Below are 24293 nucleotides of genomic sequence, written 5' to 3' on the forward strand. Positions count from 1 at the left end.
CTGGCAACACTAAAACCATGGTAGGCCACCCAGAGGATCCTGAAAATTTCTTTAATTCTATCCAGGAATTAAGATTTTCATGGACAGATGTCAATTTTGGTCCATATCCTGAATTCTGAACAGTTCTGACAGGAATCAACAAGCGGAGGACATCTTCTGACTGTGCAGTACCACACTGAGGGTCAAACTCGATTGTCATCCACCGTACACACTCCGGGAATGTCACCTGAGGTCAACAGGCAAGAAGTCACTCGCATAAGATGAATCAGATTTTAGCGTTTTGTCTAGTTTAGAAACAGGACATCATACTGTAAAGATGATGCCTTCAACATACTGTAAAATAAATTTTAAGTAAGGAATTAAGTGATCAGAAATCAAGGTATTAATGGTCAGTATCAATTGTCTTGACTCCTCACTTGAAATATCTATTGCTTTCTAGCTAATATTTGCATTAATGTTTTTAAGTACACACTCATATCATTAGAAAAACAATCACAAAGCTGCTTAATTTCCATAAACATTCAGCTATCTGACTTTCCTATGGAAGAGTTTATATAATAAATTTTCCATTTCAGTCAGTACGCATTTAAGGAATATAAGTCGGTAACTGACAATATAATTTGATAGGTAAAATATAAAGATACATTGATGGAAATTAATAAATCATTAACATGTAAGGTTTTAGTCACTTTTAGGTTATCTACCATTCATAGTATCCACTACAAATGTTTCTTTTCATTAACAAAAAAACTTTGTAACTTCATATATTATGAGAATAAATATAAACACACACACACTTATACACTTGATAAAAGCCTAGATTTTTATATTTTCCTAACCTGAAATTTTACTGTATATATGAGATTATGATGGCACATAATTATATATATTTTTAAGGCCACTTTTAAGCTTCTGTCACCATTATGGTAGAAGGAATGCTGTAATGGTAGTCAAATTACAGTTAAGTAGGACCATGTCAAGTAGTAAACTATGAACTGGTTGCAGGACATGATATAAACCTTAAGAAATTTCCCAAATATTATATTAATCTAAAAAAAAATTACCTCGGACGATGGCAAAATAGGATTTTTTACAACCTCTATTTAAATAAAAAGCTCAACTTTGTTCATAATAACATAAATGTAAATTAAAACTAAACTGAGACACCATTTTCCCACCATTCCTTCCATTATATTGGCAAAAGGCCCAAAATTTAACCACATACTCTTTTGGGGAGGCTGTGAGAAAACAAGCACTCTCATACATTGTTGGTGGGACACAAAAAGACATAACTTCTATGGAAGGGAATTGTCAACATCTAGCAAAGCTACATATGCATTCACCCTCTGAATCAGCAATGCCAGATCTATCTAGCACAAGGCTCCTCATTCTATATTTGTTTAACCCAGCCATCCCACTTCTAGGAGTTTACTTTGAAGATATGCTTCTAACAATACGGAAACAAAAAAACAAACAAAAACCCCCAAACACAGGCACAAAGTTATTCATTGCAAAAAAATGAAAACACCCCAGATGCTCACACACATAAGATTGGCTGAATAAACTATGATAGGTCTTTACAGTGGAGAACTATGAGTCTGTAAAACAGGGATAAGGATGGTCTCTTTAAATGGATATGGAGAGATTTCTATACACAGTGTTAAATTTAAAAAGCAAAGTACAAAGTAGTATACATAGTGTGCTACCTTTTTAAAATAAAGACGGAAAATAATACTACAACTAAATCAATCTACCTATCGTTCTGATTTTTTCCAAAAAAGAACGCAGGAAGGATACACCAGGATACTTACTGGAGTAAGTGAGAAGCAGAGAAGGAAAAGGACTTATAATTCTGAGTATGTTATTTTGTATAATTTTATTTCTGGAGCCATATTAATATTTCACATATTTTAAAAGTAAAATTAAATCAACTAGGATAGGAAAAAGACTCATAAAAATTAAGTACAAATAAACAAATAAGCCTAACTTTATATTAAACTGATCATACACCCACTTACGCATATACATAAAATGAACTACCCCAAGCAACTTCTGAATAAAGTACTTTGATTATCCTAATGTCAGTGGGATTAACAAAAGACAAAATTTTTGCAAAGAAACTGTTAATTTTATATAGTATTCAATATTTTTATTATTCACAGTGGCATACGTAAATGAAAAGGGTATAAAGAAAAGACCTCAATGGTGTTGACTGGAACTAAGAAGAAGTGCTCAAAATCTGATGAAAACACAGAAAAAGGACACAGAATCCAGCTTGAACAGATTTTCCCCGGCCAAATCAATTAAAATTTGAGCATCAAACTGAATGACAGCAAAGGATTATAACACTGAGCAAAAAAGAGAATCTTTGAGTCCATATTGATATAGACACATAAAATAAATAAATAAATAGATTTTTAAAGGGGAAGGGATGGGAAAATTCTCCTTTACGACAGAACACCAGCTGGGAGGAATAACAGAATTAGAAAGCCACCGTCTTTATAGTAATGAATGATTTGGGTAAGAATAACCAATGGATACTAAAATTTGTTGAAAGACAGTATTTTTTTACACAGTCTCTAACCCATAGATATCCACCCATAGACATTTTCAAAGGGAAAAAAAGACGCTTTTTTGGTGGAGCTATCACCTTAATCAAGTGACTAAGTACTTCCTGATGGGATGCACTGAGGAGAACAGGACACTGCTTACGTGGTGTTGCCACCCAAAATGCACAACGTGAATCTAATCATTAAAAAACAATCAATTACATCCAAATAAAAAGGATACTTTTACAAAACCACTGATTGTGTTCTTCAAAAATGCCAATGTCATAAAAGACGAAGGAAGGCTGAGGAACTACTGCAGATTAAAAGGGATCAAAGAGGCCTGACAACTAAATGCAATGTTTGAACCCGATAGGATCCCGGTCTGGGTTTAAAAAGATTCTATGAACACCATTGTTGGGAAAAAAGGCAAAACGTTGAGCTTGTAACATGATATACTACTACTCTTTATCGTGGTAATAACCCCGTTTCAATGTTAAATTTCCTAAATTCGATTGGTACATTTGGGTTATACAGGAAACTTCACTGTTCTTAGGAACAGGGTGAGGGGTCATGATGTTTGCAACCTGCTCTTAAATGGTCTGACAATAATAAACATAGATAAATAAAACAATCATGGCAAAATGTTAACTAACGAAGCCAAGTCAAGGGCATAGGGGGGTGTTCACTGCACAAATCTTATTACTTTTTTATACAGGTTTGAAATTCTTCGAAATAAAAAGTTGAAAAACATGAGGAATGAATACACATACACATCTGCATCTGTATTTGTGTGTCTATGCTTACATTAAAAGAAATAATGGAAGGCTAAACTACAAAATTATAATAATATGAAATGTTACCTGAGAAGAAGACATGACAGGGAAGAAGGGAACAGAATGAGGGGACAGAGATAATAAAAGCTAGATTTCTTTGAATACACTTTGTTTTACAGATTTGACTTAAAACTATGTAATTGAACTATTATCAAACAAAACTTAAAAAGCAATTCCTAAAAATCTAGAATAAAATAAAATAAAATGATGTCAAATGTACATCCAATTAGCGGCATAATCACAGAGAGAGGGATTATTCCAATTTACTTTAAAACACAGTAGTTGACCATACCCACTTACTTTGAAAACATGGTCATTTCTCTGTACTTCCTAGTTGGGAATATGCCCAAAAGACAAAACACACACACACACACACACACACACACACACACACACACACAAAGAGTGAATGAATAATTAAGTGATTTTCTAATTCTAGTATTCCCAGTGCCATAGAGAACAGGAACTTTCGGTTACGAGAAAGGAGATTCAGGTGTAACATCCTGTGGTCCTTATTTTGAATGAGTATCATCAATACAAACTCATGAGGTATTTTATCTTTAAAAAAATACGTATACACATAAATGTGTCTGTTCATAAATACACCCACATACATAAATATATATATATACATAAATATATATATACAAATAATATATGCCTGTGTATATAAATACATGTGTGTTTATGTGTGAGTGTATGTACTAGTTCTATACACTATAAATATCTAGAAACAATGACAACCCAGGAGAAATGAGCATTCCCAGTGCCATATTTTGGCTCTTAAAGACTCATTACCATTTAAAGGAGTCACGGCACTTTGAAAAAACGGTGGGTTTCCGATCTGAGGCAGGAAATGGGTAAGCTCTTATAACGTCTTATACCAGAGCCTGTAACATCTTGTAACATCTTACACCAGAGAGTGAGAATGTTATGAATGACTACAAGGGCTGTGTCTAAAGGACTCAGGAGTCAAGCTGAAGAGGATCCTATCAGAAAAACACACGATCCAGTTTCTTAAATAAAATTCAAGGAAACAAAAAAGAGAGAGATGGAGGAGGATCAACAGATTAAAAGAGACTCCAGAGACATAACCAGTCCCAATGCATGAATCTTACTTGGATTCTAATTCAAAGAGTTTAAAATGTGCATAATTGATAACCTAAAGGAATTATTCATTTTTTTAAGTGTGATAATAACATGGTTATTTTTTACAGGTCCTTACATTTTGAGATACACAGTGAAAAATCCATGAATGTGGAAGGGACAAAGAGGGTGGGGAATAAATGAAAGAGGTTTGACCAAGAGTTGATAACAGCTGAATCTGGGATGATGGAGAAAAGGGGTAAACTATACTAGGCTGACCTTTCATATGTTTACCATATTCTACAATAAAAAGCTGAATATTTTACAAGCACATAAAACTTAAACTTATAATTAATTTAAGTGGACAAATTTTCTTTCTCCCCCTTAATTTAAGTGATACAATTTAGAAAGCAAGGAATAGGATTTTGGATACTCTATAATAACAACATTATACTTATAAATATTTTATAGGTACATTTTAACATTATGTACAGTATTTTAAATCCTACACTGGGTATGTAAGTTTTCAGAGCTCAGGCTGTGGTACAAATAATATCAGTTCAAAAAAAGTGATTTTTAAATTTTAATGCTGATATCCACTATTACAATATATTATTTGCAGTTGAGCATGACACATGGCTCTGTACTTACAAAAAGATATTAGAACAACTTTCCTAAACCCTATAAAACTATACTCTTTAACAGTAAAAACTGTCTTAAACCCTGGTGTGTATTTGACAGTGTCTAACCACCTGCTGATTCTCTTTATTTACATATAGAAGTTATACTTGAACAGAGACCAAGTATCCTTTAAGGTATCAGTATAGAACATCAAATCAAGCTTTAAGTTTAAACTGTCCCTAGGCATTGGTGCCCACCTTGTAGTGCATCACACATGCAGGCTTATAGGGGTGCTCGCTCTCTATGACAGCATAGTGATTAGAGGTTGTACAGGCAGAGAGGCCTTGTTCAGGCTGGTTTCCTGTGGTGCTATCTGTTGACTGATTAGGATTGAATGCAGGGGGTGCATACTTCTGATTCAGAATGGCAACTGAAGGAAGCAACTGTTGGACAAGGCCAAAGACTTCTACAGCCACCTAGTATAAAAAAAAAATGATTAAATGAGATAAGTGTGAAAGTTGCTTTAAAATGATTAATTACTATAATTGTTGGTTATACTTATTATTCAGAATTTCTAGTTAGAGTTTCTTCTAGCTAAGTTTTCGTTCAAAGAGAAATTTGTTCTATGGAAAAAAAAAAAAGACTTATCTTAAATTTATCTTAGGTGTTACATATAGCCTAGTCCATAGTTTTAAACCCTTCTGCCTTTTTGGGACCTGCAGTAAACTAGGTTTTACTCAAATTTAATTATGCCAAAGAATCAGTAGTTTATAATTTCTTCCATGTCTTGAATATTTCACAATTTTACAACACTCCTATCCTTTAACATTGTTATTTTTATTCAAAATGGAGATTTGGCATCGACATTATAACTTTTAAAGATCTCAGTGAACTTGAGCTTTCCTTACATATCATATTCTAAAATGTATTTCCTATTCCCAAGTTCTTCAAATGTAAAGCCAATAAGTAAGCATGGTAATCCAGTAAACAATACTAAGATCAGAGAATTAGTTATTTAACTAATAATTTCTACCATTTACATGTCTACCTGCTTGTTACCTGTAACCCAGATGCCTCAAATATTAAAGTATTTTTAAAGGAAAGATACAAAGTCTAAATAAAATTATATTTACAAAAAAGATTCAAAGTTAGAGAATTAAATCACACACCTTGGGAATAGCAGCAGCTACTGGTCCTATGTAGGCTATAATAAGGGGAAGCAGCATGGAAAACAGACTGGAAGAGCTAAGCAGTTCTGGAATGTCATCAGCTAAAAAAGGCATTAAAACTATAGTTAGAAGGTAATTTCATTGTAATGTATATATGCTGTACTAAGCCTGTATTCTCGTCTCTGGAATAAAATTATAGTTGACATTGATTGAGTGCTTATAAAGAACGTGGCACTATTCTAAGGGCTTTACATACATTATCTCAATTAATCCTTACAATAAGGTACTTTTATTATCGCCCCTTTTTAGAAGTGGAAACCAAGGCACACAGTGTTTAAGTATATTATCCAAAATCATACACCTGTAAAATGACAGAGCCAGAATTAGAACTTAGGGTAACAGTCATGATTTTAAACCACTAATCTTGGTGCAACACATAGGTATATTTCTGTCATTAGGCAAACTATGTAATCTTTGTGTGCAGGTTACTTATCTGTAAAAGAGGATAACAATGCTCCCCTCACTGGATGTTGTGATGATTCAGTGAGTTAATACATGTAAAATGCTTAGAACAATGCCTGCACATATTAAGTACTCCAAAAATGTTTGCTGTTATTAGCTATATTGCCTTCTATTTTTTCCAAGGAAAAAGCACTTTGCTGGTGGACATTTTAATTATTTCTCCATGAACATGGTGCTGGGAAGATAAGTTGAATCTACATTATGAAGACCTTTATACTGAAGGCCAATTATTTCCAAATACTTGTTTCTAGATCTGCTGTTGCATCACAGTAGGCTGGGCAATAGTTTCTTACTTCAGCCTAAACCCCTAGTTTGGATGGACCAAATATTCTTTATTTTCAGCAAGTTTCTCAGGTGATTCTGATGTGCAACTACATTTAGGAACAAATGTTATAGCTAACAGTAATGTTTTTGTAAATGTAACTCTGCTGCCAGTGTGGAAGATGCCTAGATAACTAGATGGGGAGTGGGGGAAAAGTGGCAGGGAGATTATTAGGATGTTATCAACCCATGAAAAAGAGGACATGTGCTTGAACCATGGCAGCTTGAACTATGGGAGAACAGATAGAGAGGAGAATGCAAACTGGAGAGCTTCCAGTGGAAGAATTTACAGAACTCAAACGAGACAAGTGAATCTGGGGAGATGTTTGGGATTACCCAGACCTTTGGATGAATGGTGATACTATTACTAGAAACAGAACACACAGAAGGAAAAACAGGTCTAAAGGAGAAAACAAAATGCTTTTTTAGACTACTAAAAGAAGCAAAGACTCAGTTTAATCAAGAGTTTTTCTCTTAATGGGCTAACTAAGAAAACTACAGTATAAAATAATTACTTCTGAACATTCTAAAAAATTCTGCATTAGTGTATGGAGAGTATGGCTGATCCCAAATTAATGTACGTATATGTGTAGATCTATCATGAATAAAACCCTCTGGGATTCTACAAGATGGTTCTTCTTCAGTAGCTCTGTGCATAAGTTGGGGAATAAAGAATCTAAAATATCACTATTAAGGTAGTAAAAGAAAAGTCTTACCATCCACGGCAAGAGCTCTGTGCAAGAGGTCTTTTGCAGCTCGAACAACAGTGCTTACCACAGAGAGAGCTCTGCTACAGTTTTTATCTTCTTCATTAGCTTTACTCAGAAGTTGAGATTGTAAATCTCCATCGAATTCACTCCTATAACATGAGTAACACATGAGATCATTTACATTGTGGGTAAAACACGATCTAACTCTAGGAATCATATCTGGATCACAGCTCATTTAAGTTAAAAAAAGTAAATATAGAGCTAAATAGTTTTAAGGAGTAATAGGGCTTCAAAGAAAAATAAAGCCAGATAAGGGCACAAAGTTATTTTAAATAAGATCATGATGGAACTGCTATTTAAACAAAGGCCTGAATTGTGTTAAAAAAGATCTGAGCTGAGAGAAAAGAACATTAAGATAAAAAAAAAGAACAGTTAGATAAAGGTTCAGACAGGAACAAGATGGGTGAGTTCAAGGAACAGAATAAAGACATAGAATGTCCTCAATCTATTCCTTGAACTCACCCATCTTGTGAGTTCCTTGAACTGGAATGAAAGGGGAAAGAGTATGTGTGACTAGAATGAAAGGAGAAAGAGTGAAGGGTGACAGGTGGGCAAGGTAAATAGGAGTCAGATCACATGAGGTTTAAACACCACAGTAAAGACTACATTTTATCCTGGAATGGGAAGGGGAAGCTATGAGGGGAAGGTGAGCAAGGGCAGAACTTGATACGATTTACATTTCTCTAAGGTCACTCTGGCTGTGCGGTGGAGGACAGACTGTAGGAGAGCAGCAGTGAAAGGAGGGAGACTTGTTTGGAAGCTCTTTCCTCTAAGATCCAGTTATCCGGGTAGTTACCCAGGTCGGCGTGATGGTTTGGTCTAGACTGTTAATTATGGGAGCGGTAGAAAAGGTCAGATGTAGGACATTTTAAAAGTACGGCTGCCAAGACTTACTGACGTAAAGCGTGAGGGAAAGTGGGATGTCACAAATGCCCCCAAGGTGTTTGCTGTACCTGTGGATGGGGAGGAGCACTGTGGACGAGTACCACTAAGACGTCTATTAGCCAACCGTAAAGAGGATGTGTGTGTGGTACAGTGGTTAAAGGTAGTTCATCTGGAGTCCAATTTCCTGCCTACAGAACCCAGGACCATAATTTACTATGAGTGAGACTTCGGGCAGGTTGTTGAGCCACTCATCTGTAAAGGAGGGATAGGAAACTGCCCACCTCACAGGAGTTCCTGTGAGGACTGACTGAGCTAAGACAAGGAATGCCCTCAGAGCACCGCGTGGCATAAAGGAAGTGCTCAGTACACAGGAACTCTCATCATCATCTCCATTACTGTCACTCAGATGAAGATATCAGAGGGACCTGGATACTCATTCCAGGGCTCAGAGGAGATGGAAGCTAGAGATATAAACTTGGGAGCCATCAGAGTAGCATGGTTTTTATAGTCAAGTGATTTTAATCTTTTAAAACTTAACTAATTAAAATTTAAAGCTGAAGATATTTAAACCTTGGTGGAAAATATCAAAATATCAAAAACACTGTATTTTGTGTAAGATATAAAGTCTGGACAGCAGATGCTTTTAAGGGGCTCTCCAGCTTTTCGAAACATATAACTCATCTTTTGTGCCTGATATGGTTTCCAATCTACATTTTGAGAAAGTGAATAATGTACTGTTTACTGTGGGGCTATGTAACAGAAAAGGTTTTTCATTAGGGTAAAAAGATTAGAAAGCTTTTGTATCTCAGCAGCAACATGCCACTATGTAGCTATTTAATGCCTACTATTTCTATTCTATTTTACATGGAGAAAGAAAGCAGATCATCTACATCTAGGGAAAAACATTTTGTACTAACTGCCTAGGCAGCGTCCTCTTGACTGTTTACGAAGCAAACAGAGGAAGCAGTAAGCCTCTGAAAGTGATATGCAACTTCAGTGATTTGATGTCAAGTCAGGTTGAGGACCTATGTGGTGAACGGTACTCACTACTACCTACGATTCCAGCTAAGTTGCTAAAAGAAAAATTCAGACTCAGTGGGAAATGTATATTTAAAAGTGTTTTTTTAACTCAAAATTGTTGTAATTCTTTGTTTTCCACTGTTTACCTAAGGAATGGCTTTAGTTAAAAATATTAGAAACACATCATTATATATTCTAGGGCTCCAAGGACTAGATTCACAGACACCAAAATATTTTGCAGACTGGATAACTGGTTCAAGGTAACAACAATACTTTGGTAGAGATGATTTGATCATTAACTTTTGGTATTTAAAAAAAAAAATGAATAAATTCCATTAAAATTTGAAAATGCAGACCACAAAACTATAAAAGTGACAACAAACAGCACATATGCCCAGTACATAAACATTTCAAAGATATCAAAGAAATAAGACAAAGAACATTTTAAAGTAAACACTGAATTTACATATGAAAATGAGATCTTTTTATACAAATCAGCAAGTGCAATGAAGATACGCTGTATAATTCAATTATCACTGCCCACTTAGCGTTTTGTACCTTGGTAGTAAATTGCACATGTTCTACCACTGTAGTATAGCTCCCTGATCTCTATACACACACATACCTGTAGTAGAGGATCTGTGGAATCTGTCCTCTGGTTTGATTTGTGCCGTTACTACTCAAGCTGCACGTGCTGAATGTAAATGTCACGCCATCAGGACACTGAACCGTGGTCATTCCTCCATCTCCGTTTGCTGTGCGGCTTCCATAGTTTCTCAAGCGCACAGCATATTTAACATTTTCCTTCACGATAAAGATGTAAGGCACGTTTATACTTATTCATAAAGTACAGAGGATATATAAAACGAGCTCTAGCAGCAAACTGGGCAAATACAGTTGAGCCTTGAGCATCACAGGTTTCAACTGCCTGGGTTTACTTATACGGGATTTTTTCCAACAGTAGATATTACGGTACTACCCGACCCGAGGTTGGTTGAATCCACACATGCGGAACCAGTATAGGGAGGTATAAAAACGGCTGACTATATAAGTTATACTTGGATTTTCCACTGTGAGGAGGGTCAGCACCCCTAATCCTCATGTTGCTCCGGGGTCAACTGTATAATGAATTTGTCATATTTATAGACAATTTGGTTAAATGAGTTTTTTTAACGAATCAAACAGAGTGATAACTAACACTTACTGATGTTTATTATTTAACAGAAACTGTCCTGAGTACTTTCTGTAATTTACTTTAATTAAATTAATCCTTAAAATGACCTCATAAGGTTAAGTGCCATTATTATCCCTATCTTACAGATGAGGACTCTGCGGCACAGAGAAGTTAAGTAACTTGCCCGAAGTCACACAGCTAGTAAGTGATGAAACTAGGATTTAAATACAGGCCGTGGAGCTCTAGTTCCTGCCTCTAGTTCTTAATCACACTGTAAAAAAAATATTAGCCATAATAAAAGATTTTAAATACATGAATTAATATTTTCCTTTCATGAGTTTAACGTTTCAAACAGTTTTAAATATGGGAAAAAATAATGGTGAATCCATTATATTTTTATCTTAAGAGAGACATTCAGAGACAGAAATAGACAGGCACACAGACGTGGAAAAAAAATATCCGTAAGAAAAAGTTGTCCAAAACAAGATTCACTGTATATAGAAAATGTGAGACATAGATACTGGCGCCTAATGATCCATGACATAAACTTCATAATGATGGGTTTCTTTTTGTTTGTTTTTTGGTATCGCTTATGCTTTTGATGAAGTAACTGATGAACTTACCTCATCCAAAGTTCTGCTGTATAATAAAAATTATTATAGTTGGATTCAGAATTACCCTATTAATTACTACTTTAATGTTAAGTAAAATTTGTTTTGCTAAATAGTTATTTTCTGCGAGACATTCAAATTATGCAAAATAATAATAACTTTAATAGTTATTTAATATGATCTGTTAAGATCACTGGCTCTTTACATGAGTTTTGGCACAACAGGAGAAGAAAAACAGGAACTAATATTTATTGAGTTTCTAATATATTGTGCTAGACATGGAGGCAAGTACCTTATTCCATTCCTTAGTTTAATCTGAACAACACTACAATGGAGGTATTATTCTTCCCAATGTACAAATCAGCCTCAGAGTGGGCAAATGATGACATAGCCAATGTCTTAGAGCTAATATTTGGAGGAGCAGGTATCTGAAGCTAGGTTTGTTTGACTCCAGAAACTATGGATACTTTCCACTATACCAGACTTGAAGAGATCTTTTGCAAAAATAGAATATAATACAGTACAGTATCAGGAATATAGTTGGTACTCTAGAAACATTTAAAGGACTACAATATAGGAATACTTTTCACTATTTTTTAAGTAAACTCATAATAATACATCCTATTTACAAAAGAAATATACTGTTAAAATTACCTTTAAAGGAACAACTTTGTCAAGTCTGATTTCAGCTATATCACTGGGTGAATCATCTGTTGTATAAGTTCCTTTGACTAATTCTAGAGATGTCCATCTGTGAGAATGAGTTGAATCCCCTGCATGTTCACTCTAATTAAAACAAAACAAAACCCACATGCTCTTAATTTCATTAAATGAACAATTCTGACTTTTCAATGATTGTTTTTAAGAGTTTATTTCCCTGCATATAAAATTATCCATTAGCATTTATCCATACATACTAAAGAAAACATTTTTGGTCCTCTAAAACTGTTCATTTTCATCTGATTTCCTGAGGCATCTACAAATTATATCATATAAATAGGCTTTTTCATCTGTCTTAAAATGATTCCCCCGTCTTCATAAGGATGCTATATCTAATTATAGAGCCTGATGAGGTAAGGAAATAATTCAAATTAATTGCTCAAAAGAAGCAAAATACAGATATAATGTTATTTACCAGCAAATGATTTATATGCTACCTGTCTGTCTCATTTTAATAAAACTTTGTAAAACTCAGGCACTTTAAAAAATTTATAGTGGATACAGCAAGATACTGCTAATTCAGTCAGTACCGCTATCTTTACTAAGAATCATCCACCGGCACTCTGACAAAATTGCTTAGTCACTGATACAGGTAATAATACCAGTCTGAATATTTTTCTTGTTTTCTGAAATACTACAAAAGCAAAAAAATTACTCAAGATTTATAATCAGAGGCTTAGCTATATAATTTCTAGTTTTTTTCATTTAAAATCCTCCCAGGAAGTGCAAAAAACATGAGGCAAGAGCGATCCAAAATGGCACATGAGCAATCATGTAGAATCGCTCCCTTTCAATTTCTCTAATGTCGTCCATCTATGACTAATCTGCTAAGCCCTCAAGGATGTGGACCACTGTACTGTACATTATAATGATGATATGTCCTGACACACAACCCACACAGCAAGAGGAACACTGTAAGAGTGGTACTCACATCATCAACCAACACCTCTAATTCATATTCATGAATTCCACCTCCTCCATAGACAGAAAAACCAACCACAACTATTCCAGGTTTGTCTACTGAAAAACAGATTGCATCTGGGGACCCATTCCCAGTGTTCCAACTTCTCCCCTGACTTGTCTTTGTGAATCGGTTAGCACTGGCTTTAACGGAGTGGAGAGAATTAAGCCCATCAACCTGTGAACAACGAAAGCAACTACATCAGTAGTCTGGACTTGAGCGTTACTAATATACCTTTAACAAAACTATCCAAAGGTTTCTAGGAAGTTCAGTAAAATAACCTACCTTTAACAAGAGGGTTTAAACCTTCCTAAAGGTACATTCCAATAAGAGATTAACAAAGAACAAAATCAGATTTTATTATTCTACATTCACAAATCAGTATCATGTGACAGTGTATTTTTTTAGTCATATTAAACTATACTTTTCACTTAATTTATGTCATAACTATAAACTTGTAAGTTATCACAATCATAACATATGCATGAATTATCATTCACTTTGCAAAGAGATACCAAAAATTTCATCAATAGTTTATAGACCAATAGTTTTCAAACTATGCTACACATAGAACACTAGGAGTGCTGGACAGATGGATATTCAAGAAAGAGGCGAACTCAAGGTTCCCCTCTTCAGTCAGACCATCCTTCCTCTTATCTGTGAGTTTTCAAGCTAAGACATCATTGCAGAAAATGTTCTGTGCCTTAAGTCTGAATATCACTAATGTATATTATGATAACTTGGCAGTCAATATGTGAAAATACACACACACACACGTACAACATCATTATTTACAGACTTTGATTAGAGAGGATCAGAGCACTTATTTTGGTTCGAAACTATCCTTTTAATTATAGAGCCTGCTTCTTATCTAAGTTGGCTGCAGAAGTCTGAAAGACCTAACAGAGTTAAAAATTCAAACTCTTAGAAGAAAACATAGGCAAAACACTCTATGACATAAATCACAGCAAGATCCTTTTTGACCCAGCTCCTAGAGAAATGGAAATAAAAACAAAAATAAACAAATGGGACCTAATGAAAGTTAAAAGCTTTTGCACAGCAAAGGAAACCATAAACAAGACCAAAAGACAACCCTCAGAATGGGAGAAAATATTTGCAAATGAAGCAACTGACAAAGGATTAATCTCCAAGATTTACAAGCAGCTCATGCAGCTCAATAACAAAAAAACAAACAGCCCAATCCAAAAATGGGCAGAAGACCTAAATAGACATTTCTCCAAAGAAGATATACACATTGCCAACAAACACATGAAAGAATGCTCAACATCATTAATCATTAGAGAAATGCAAATCAAAACTACAATGAGATATCATCTCACACCGGTCAGAATGGCCATCATCAAAAAATCTAGAAACAATAAATGCTGGAGAGGGTATGGAGAAAAGGGAACACTCTTGCACTGTTGGTGGGAATGTAAATTGATACAGCCACTATGGAGAACAGTATGGAGGTTCCTTAAAAAACTACAAATAGAACTACCATACGACCCAGCAATCCCACTACTGGGCATATACCCTGAGAAAACCATAATTCAAAAAGAGTCATGTACCAAAATGTTCATAGCAGCTCTATTTACAACAGCCAGGACATGGAAGCAACCTAAGTGTCCATCATCGGATGAATGGATAAAGAAGATGTGGCACATATATACAATGGAATATTACTCAGCCATAAAAAGAAACGAAATGGAGTTATTTGTAGTGAGGTGGATGGAGTCAGAGTCTGTCATACAGAGTGAAGTAAGTCAGAAAGAGAAAAACAAATACTGTATGCTAACACATATATATGGAATCTAAGGAAAAAAAAAAAAAAAAAGGTCATGAAGAACCTAGTGGCAAGACGGGAATAAAGACACAGACCTACTAGAGAATGGACTTGAGGATATGGGGAGGGGGAAGGGTAAGATGTTACAAAGAGAGAGAGTTGCATGGACATATATACACTACCAAACGTAAAATAGATAGCTAGTGGGAAGCAACCGCATAGCACAAGATCAGCTCTGTGCTTTGTGACCACCTAGAGGGGTGAGATAGGGAGGGCGGGAGGGAGGGAGACGCAAGAGGGAAGAGATATGGGAGCATATGTATATGTATAACTGATTCACTTTGTTATAAAGCAGAAACTAACACACCATTGTAAAGCAATTATACGCCAATAAAGATGTTAAAAAAAAAAAAAGAATGTATTAGATGGATGATTTTCCATAAGGGCACCAAAAAAAAAAAAAAATTGAAGTTTATGATTCTAGCAAGAATGACAAACTCCTCTGAGAAAAAAAAAATATGGATATCTAAGACAGGACCTTTAGAAACTCCCAAGGTTGTATATTAGGCACTTGCAATTTGGGGCATTCCTTTTCATTAGAAAAGTAAGTTTACAGGGGATTACTACATAGCAAATTTCTGACGGGGACTGAGGCATTATAAACTTTCTCCTCCACGGTCTAGTACAAGAGGGAAGCATATTATAGGCTGAATGAATAAGTGAAAAAGAAAATTAAAATGTTCTGACCAGGGCTTCACCTCCTAGGCCAGGGTGAGATACTAAAATCTGTTCAGGTATGTGTAATCATTTAGAAACCCTAAAGGCTAAACTCTCACTATGAATCAGTAATGAGTGTAGACTGAATGGATTAATTGAGAATAGATTCTGAAATAAGTCTGTTTAAGTAAGTAAAAGCAAAGACTAGGAATTATAAAAGTAAAATAGAAGTTCCTTTGCAAGAAACGAGAGACCTGGGGTCAATCAGTACATCCTGGTTATTAAACATTCATTTGAATGATATAAGATATTTCACATTATGACATGATTTTCAAAACCAATCTACCATCTACTTTTTCAGGAAAAAAATAGAAATATTCACCAAATTCAGTCAAAACATTTAGATAAGTTATAAAACAGAGTGAGCAGGGCAGTGAACTGGTGAAAAATAATTACTTTACAAAAATGTAAAGGCACTTTAAAATGTTTCAAAGTGGTTTCCTCAAACATATTAATATTTGATCCTTTTAAAACTCTGTAATAACAGCTGTACAACAACGTGGATGTACTTAATGCCACTGAACTATACACATAAACATGATTAGAATGATAAATTTTTTGTTACCTAATTTACGACAATTAAAGAAAAACCTTTGTGATATAGGTGAGATAAAAATTATTATTCCCATTTTACATATGTGTTTGTCTAGGGTCAATCAAGTTGGCAGAGCTAAGGTTTGGACCTCTTTACCTTTTCCACACCGCATATTCATTAGTAGTCCTACTTCTATTTCTCATTACCCAGCAGTGAGAACTCTTTTTGCTTTTATTGGGACATGGTGGTGGGTTGTGCAAGGGGGCAGTTGAGGGGAAAATGTATGCTTTGTATTACTGCAACATCCTGGGTAAACTGGTGAGAGAGAGGAAGCAAAGAAGAGCAGAGAAGAGGAATAAGGAAGGGAGAGAAAAAAACAAAAAACAAAACCCCCAGAACAGCCTAGCTTCAATGTTTTTTCTTAACAAAAATTAGTTTCTACAAAGCCAAAATATATGAAAAAAGAAACCATGTGGAGAGTTTAAACATGTGTTCATTATCCAATATCAAAATGTAACATTACTTCAGATCCCAGGGCTGATGCTGTCAGTTCGCTGACAATACTGGCCAGTAATCCACAAGTGTTGGAGACCAGGTGGGAGGAGAAGAGCTCGTTTTCTCTCCTCAGGCTGTTCCTGACTGGGAGCACGACAATGACCAGCATTTTCTCCAGAACTTCACGGAAGCTTGTCATCCCTGAGATATTCTCTTCATTCTAGGATACATGAAAATAAAACGTTCTAAGATATTGCTTTATTTTCCTTCACGTGAGTACTCAATTGCAAAATCTTGTCTTTCTAGATGACACCTTTAAAATTCAGATTTGAGTCTATGTCATTGTATCTATCCAGTTGTATGTGGAGTCACTATATCTACTTTTCCCATAGAAGTCCTTTTTTAAGTTATCAGTCCCTGGGCATCATAAAAGTACCACACATTTACAAGGTATCTGTGTTTTTATTAACCTAGGGTCATTTTCACTTACCTTCTTATTTAACTTTTCAGTAAGAATCATACATGACAGAAAAAAACTCTTCCTACTTAAAAAGCTATTTCTATAGGACAAAATTCCAAACTGAGACTGAAATAATTTCTGGTATGGAATAATATAATGATTTCTGATTTAAAGGCAAAGCAAACTGAGAAATAGTCTATACAAATCTGTTTTCTAATAAAATTCTTTCTGTACATGCATGTAACAAAAATATGGAGTTGTTCAATAAATATTTCTGTGCAGCTTTACAATTCCTATTGTACTTGATTTCAGAAGTGAAGATAAGAAATTCCAACCCCTACCAATGAAAAACTTTCAAAATAAGAAATTACAGAGTCCCATTAAAGACCAGTGAGAAAATACTTTTTTTTCCAGAAAAAAAAGGGGAAAAGATGAATAATTTAATTGATATCCAGCAGGAACACTCTTTATCTCTTTTACCATCCTCAGTATCTTTTAGTTCACTGTGAACAGAGGACAAGATGCATTCAGTTTCATCAGAGGGCCAGTCGTGACCAATGACCCTTTCAGCTGTCCCGTGGACTAGGGAATCAAACAATTTGGGATCTAGTTCCAGTTTCTTCATAGTGCCTCAACCTCATCTGTAAAATCGGGGGAACCATTTGCTATGAGTACGTTATCAAAAAGCACTTTGTTGCCCCTGAGCAAGCAACTTCTTTCCATAATACTTACATTCCATATTGCATTACAAGATATCGCAGGTTCAACAGATTTCATAAAGTCATAAAAATCTCGAGGTGGAAAACGGTCTTAAATCACTCTCCCCAAGACAAACCAAATATATAAATGAGTGTACTTTCAATCCATTAGAAAAAATAGTAACTTTTCAGTTAAAATCATCATGAGCATTATTATGAATCGCTCTCAACAATGTGTACAATCTCTCATATTTTCTTAATGTCCAATCTTAGGCTGAAAATACAAAGCTACTTAGAGATAATCTTCAATCTTTAAGTTATTTCTACTATCTTTGAATAAAATTTCCATAACATTTAGGTCAGTATCCTATGTAATTAGTCTTCTTGGATTTAAAATAATCAATTCTTGATTCTGTTAAAATTATAATTCTTCTATCCTTTACATCACTTTCATTCTCCAAAAACTTTACTTTTTGGAACATCTCAGAAAATTAGCTTTGGATGAAACTTAATCCCCAAGTGTACTCCATAATCAGTAATCTAGAAGGGCTTTCTTTGGGGGGTGGGGCATAGGGGTGTGTGTGGAGTGCATTTATCCAGTTACATCCGCTTAAGTTTCTAACTAGTAATTAAAAGATTAATACGAGAAGCTTCCCATAAAATCTTAACATGGAATCAAGAGTGTCAATATGTTTTAGTTAAAGGGAAAAAAAAAAAAAAAAAAAAAAAAAAATATATATATATATATATATATATATATATATATATATATATATATTAACACATTACTGCCACTAAGATTTTAGCAAAAGGAACTCTTATTCACTAGTGGTGGGGAATGTAAGCTGACATTAGCTTTCTGGAGGGCATTTTGGCAATTTTAGCGAAGTCTTAACGTGTTCTCCTTTGACTTAAGAGTTTTCCACTCCTGAAGATTTATTCTGGAAAAATCACTGTGTATACACATAAAAATATAGTCAATGATATTTTCAGTTGCATTGTTTAAAATACTGAAATATTGGGAAAATCTAAAAATATATATAGAGAAAGGATTGGTTGACTATATTATGCTACATCCAAATGGTAGAATTCTATATTATCCACTAAAAAGAGGGTAGAAGAATATATAATAACCAGGATATATCTTCACAGAATGTTAATACAGACATGCAAATATGCAATTATTAATTTTAATAATTACCAAATGTTAGCAGTTCTCAAAAAAATTTTTTTTAATATTTTGAACTTTTACTATATTTTTAAGGAAAACACTGCAACACTAAAGGGAATTTAAAAAGAAAAACACAGATTATCCATAGCTTTATTACCTAAATATTATTTTTACTTCCAATATTCTCTTTCAAAATATGCAGGTTTTTGCATACATATTTTACATAGTTTGTCATCATAGTGTATATATATACTTTGGTTTCTGACTTTTTATTTTAAAAACTTAAAAACATCTGTTTTGATATTAAATGTAAATGTAGTTATTTTTCACGGCTGATAGAACCATATTCTATCAAGTTGATATATCCAAATTCAACTATTTCACTTAAACAAGGTTAGTAGGTTTCCTCATAGTCTCACCAGCACAGGAGCTTTATAAGAGAAAAAATTTATTTGTCCTAATTTTTTACAAATATATTGATACCTTGATAGAACTTTCACCCACATTTAATTACTAGTAAGGCTGAAAATTTTCCCATGCTGCCTTACTCTCTAAATTCCCTCTTATATTTACTTTTATTATTTCTACTGGGATCCTACAAAGGTATTATATTAACTGCAAATTTTCTTCCCATTCTGCTATTGTCCTGTTTTGTTTCTGTATGTCATTGAAATTTTTCTCATAATTTTTCTGTTTCTTCAGTCAACAGAAAATTGCTACTGTACACTAATTGGGATAACTGTTCTATTTTCTACTCTTTTTTTTTTTTTTGCTTTAATTTTAAAGATTACTTCTCATCAAACTTGTTAGTAATTATATATGGTTTTCATGTATATTTAATTTTTCTCCACAATGCTTTCTAATAAACCAGAAGCAGTTACTAAACAATGTTTCCTATGACTATTGTTTTATAATACTTAACATACCAAAATGTTATAGAAAAAAATGTTTTAAAAATTATTTATTTCCCTAAAATTCTATCTTGGCAATCTAGAATACTATATTAGAATATAAAAGTTTGCTTATAGTATCTGCAATTTTTTAAATGGTTCAGCAAAAAACAAACATACAGGAATTTATCTCATAACTCTATCAAGTTCTTTATAGGTTAGGGATCATTTAAAATGAAAAATTAGAGAAAAAAGATTGCTCACTTACAGGTAAACAGAGAAATTTTTTTTTCTTAATTTTAACTCTTCTCGTAAAACTCATAATTATTTGGTAAATATACGTGCTGATACAGAAGAATAAGCACCAAGCTAGGTATGTCTCCATTTACAGTTTTTTGCTTCAATATAAAAGATATTTCAGAAAAAGACCTACCTGGCTGAGTTTTTCCATGTGTGCTACCAGAAGGGGAAAACGGTGAACCAGTGTTGAGTCATTCTCTGTGCTAACTTGTTTAACGATTGATCGTAGCAGTACTTCTCCATCATATGCAATAGGGAAGATAGAAGTCAGCTTAACAGAAGTGTGACACAGAGCTGACATCACAGCCGCAAGGAGCCGGCTACTTGATGTCTTGAAGTTTGCCTCTTGAATATCCTTTTAAAAACAAAAATATACACCCCACTAAAGAAATACTGCATCAATATAATCCAAGTTTTTGGATATATAAAAGATAAACAACCTTTTATAACAAAATGTTCTAGCACTCAGTCACTTTAATTGTCTTGTTACAGGATAATATTATATCAACACTTTTAAACACAGTTAAGTTACTACCCAGTGAAGCTGGAAAATCACCAAATATGGTCAAGAAAAATCAGCCTCCTGTACTATTTATGTGTTTATATATCCTCAGAATCACAGTCATCTCTAGCTTGATTCTCAAAGAGTGACATCAAAAAGGTCCCAATTAGTATACATTAAAGTCATTTCCAGTAAGAAGCACTAAAACTATTTTCTTCAAATAATAAATGATTTAAATTGTAAGTCTGTGCTACTACAAGAAGACATTTCTCTAATGTTAATGTAGCATAATGTTATTAGGTTACTACAACAGCATTTCACTATGGGCACAAAATTATGTCATCACATTACACAGTTTATTCAGAAAATTTAGTACCACATTTGGTAAGATTTCATAACAAAGTATTAAAGACTTATCAACACAGGATATTCTAATTCACAAAAATCATGTACACTTTACTTAGTTCATCAAATTGTACATTCAAAATGTGTTAGGAGGATACAGCTCATGTTAGGTGTTCTCACAACAAAGAAATAAAACTTTTTAAGTGCCAGGAAAAATAAACTCAGTGTGCAAATAGCTCAAAAAAATAATATCTGGATGTCATTACTGCAATAACTGCAATAACCTTTCCACTCGGCTGGGAAAGGTTATTGGAGTTACCTTCTAACAGTGAATTTTTTGGTGATGGTGTGGAGGGCAAGGGGTTGGTGGTGTGAGAACTTCCAGTACAATGTTAAACAGAAATTGTGAGAACGGACACCTTGTGCCTTGTTCTTAAACTTAGGGGAGCAATCAATATTTCACCATTAAGCGCGATATTAGTTGTACATTTTTTTTGTAGATATCTTTTATTAGGTTGAGAAAGTTTCCTTAAATCTTAATTTGCTGAGTTTTCATCACTGAGTAAGTGCTAATTCTGTCAAATACTTTTTCTGTATCTATTGAGAGGATCATACAGTTTTCCCTCTCTATTCAGTTAATGTGGTTATAATAGCAATTCAAATATCAATTACATTAATTTTTAAACGTAAAACTAACATTGCATTTCTAAGATATACTCCACTTGGTATAATACATACTTTACATTGGTGGATTAGATTTGATAATATTGTTAAGAACTTTTGCATCCATCTTTCTGAGTAGTATTTGTCTATAATAATTTTTTTCTTTTACTATCTTTGTCAGGTTTTGGTATCAGGATAAGGCTAACCTGATAAATTAGTTTGGATGTGTTGCCTCCTATATTTTCTGAAAGAGTGTGTAAAACATTGATATTACTGCTTTCTTTTATGTTTAACAGAATTCACCAATGACAATATCTGGGTCTGGAGTTTTCTTTGTGGTAAAGGTTTTAATAATGAATTCAATTTTTTTAACAGAGATAAGGACATTCAGATTATTTCTTGTTGTACCAGTTTTGGTTAGGTTGTATTTTTCAAGATGTTTGTCTATTTTATCTAAAGTTATAATTTATTGGTATAAAGTTGTTTATAATATTCCCTTATAATATTTCAATGTCTGTTGGATCTATAGTGATTTTTTCTATTTCATTCCTGATAATGGTATTTTGTGCTTTTTCCTTCTCTCTTATCTTTCAATCAGACTTCCTAGGAGTTTTAAAATTTTTGTTTTATTTTCAAAGAACCAACTTTTGACGTTGCTAATATTCTCTATTTTCTATTTCATTGATTTTGACTCTTGATTATTTTGATCCTTTCCTTATTACTTTCTTCTTACATTGGGTTTGATTTGCTCTTCTTCTGGCTTCTTAAGGTAGAAATTTAGATCACTGATTTTAAATTTTTCTTCTTTGCTAGTAGTATAAGCATTTAAAAACACAAATTTTTTCTCTAAGCAACACATTGGCTACTTCTCATAAATTTTGATATATTTTTATCTTCAGTGTGAAAAATTTCTAATTTCCTTTGGAATTCTTCTTTGATTCACTGGTTACTCAGAAGTGTTGTCTATTTTCCAAATATTTGGTGTTTTCCTTGATATATTTTGCATTTAATTTTTAATTTACTTCTATTGTGGTCTGAAAACACTTTAAGATTTTTATCTTGTGAAATTTACTAAGACTTATTTTATGACCTGGCATGTAATATACCTTTGTGAACATAATATGTATACTTGAAACAAAAATGTATACTGAACTTGCACATTCTTTTGCATAAATGTCAGTTAGGCCAAAGTGGTGGATAGTGTTGTTCAAATCTTCTGTATCCCAACTGATATTTTTTGTCTAGTTGTTCTATCAATTACTGAAAGAGTTCTACGTTCTATTAATTACTGATAGTCACCAACTATCAACGTGAATTTGTCTACTTCTCCCTTTAGTTCTGCCAGTATTTCGCTCAGGGGTTTTGAAACTGATTTGGGGCATACACATTCATGAGGGTTGCAGTTTCCTCATGAGTAAATGAATGATGTTAGCATGCAAATTCATTCGCAGCTCTCTCTCCTGACTGTTTTGGAGATACGGGAGTGGCAGGGGCTACCGTGAGCTGTCCTTGCTCTCACTTATAGATTCAAAGAACAACCCAGCAGCTATACAACGTGCCTGCCAATTTTATAATTAAGAAATGATAAAGCAAACAGAAGAAGTTTTTTTAACTTTAATTTTTTTTTTTTTTAATATTTACTTCTTTATTTATTTATTTTTGGCTGTGTTGGGTCTTCTGTGCGAGTTGGGTTTCTGTGTGAGGGCTTTCTCTAGTTGCGGCGAGCGGAGGCCACTCTTCATCGCGGTGCGCGGGCCTCTCAACTGTCGCGGCCTCTCTTGTTGCGGAGCACAAGCTCCAGACGCGCAGGCTCAGTAGCTGTGGCTCACGGGCCTAGTTGCTCCGCGGCATGTGAGATCTTCCCAGACCAGGGCTCGAACCCGTGTCCCCCGCATTGGCAGGCAGATTCTCAACCACTGCGCCACCAGGGGAAGCCCCTAACTTTAATTATTTAAGTCACATATACCAAACTGATTTCTTAATTTACCTTTTATACAAGTTAAAAAGACTGAGGCAACTGAAATATATTTTCTTGAAAAGTATTAAGTAGCATAACATATTTTCAATTGACATTTTACAAACTTAAATTACCTGATCCAAACAATTCAGTAGATCACAAAGGCAAGCCCACTGTAAGGCAGGAGTCGGGTAGAAAGAATGAAAACAGGCAGTAAAGGTATTATGACACTCCTGAAGGACAGCTTCTAGGAGACTCAACGGTTGACTGAGATATCCTTGGGGATCATTATCCAACTTCACCATGCAGTGATCAACTCCTTCTGACAAAATTTTTCTTAGCAAAGTTCTGGTTTTTCCAATACATTCTGCTAATTTGCTAGTTTCTTCTACCACAGCTTTTCCTGCAGCTTTAAGAGAACAAAGCAGATTGCTAATTAAACAGAATAATAAATATGTATGAAAACATTCAG

At 34.2% G+C, this 24293-nt stretch overlaps 1 protein-coding gene across 11 annotated transcripts in view; it reads right to left on the minus strand.

Annotated features, from left to right (window-relative positions):
- MYCBP2 (MYC binding protein 2) overlaps nt 1-24293 on the minus strand; it is a 277195-nt gene that overhangs the window by 118800 nt on the left and 134102 nt on the right. For all 11 annotated transcript variants that reach the window (XM_068527032.1, XM_068527035.1, XM_068527036.1 and 8 more), the window contains 10 exons: nt 23956-24230; nt 20488-20709; nt 16864-17055; nt 13213-13419; nt 12216-12347; nt 10402-10580; nt 7818-7960; nt 6259-6359; nt 5347-5565; nt 1-226 (listed from right to left, as the gene is read on the minus strand). In XM_068527032.1, the coding sequence (XP_068383133.1) occupies nt 1-226; nt 5347-5565; nt 6259-6359; nt 7818-7960; nt 10402-10580; nt 12216-12347; nt 13213-13419; nt 16864-17055; nt 20488-20709; nt 23956-24230 (1896 nt within the window). The remainder of the gene's footprint in view (nt 227-5346; nt 5566-6258; nt 6360-7817; nt 7961-10401; nt 10581-12215; nt 12348-13212; nt 13420-16863; nt 17056-20487; nt 20710-23955; nt 24231-24293) is intronic.

Source organism: Eschrichtius robustus, chromosome 18 (genome assembly GCF_028021215.1).
Source record: "Eschrichtius robustus isolate mEscRob2 chromosome 18, mEscRob2.pri, whole genome shotgun sequence".
NCBI classification, from domain to species: Eukaryota; Metazoa; Chordata; class Mammalia; order Artiodactyla; family Eschrichtiidae; genus Eschrichtius; species Eschrichtius robustus.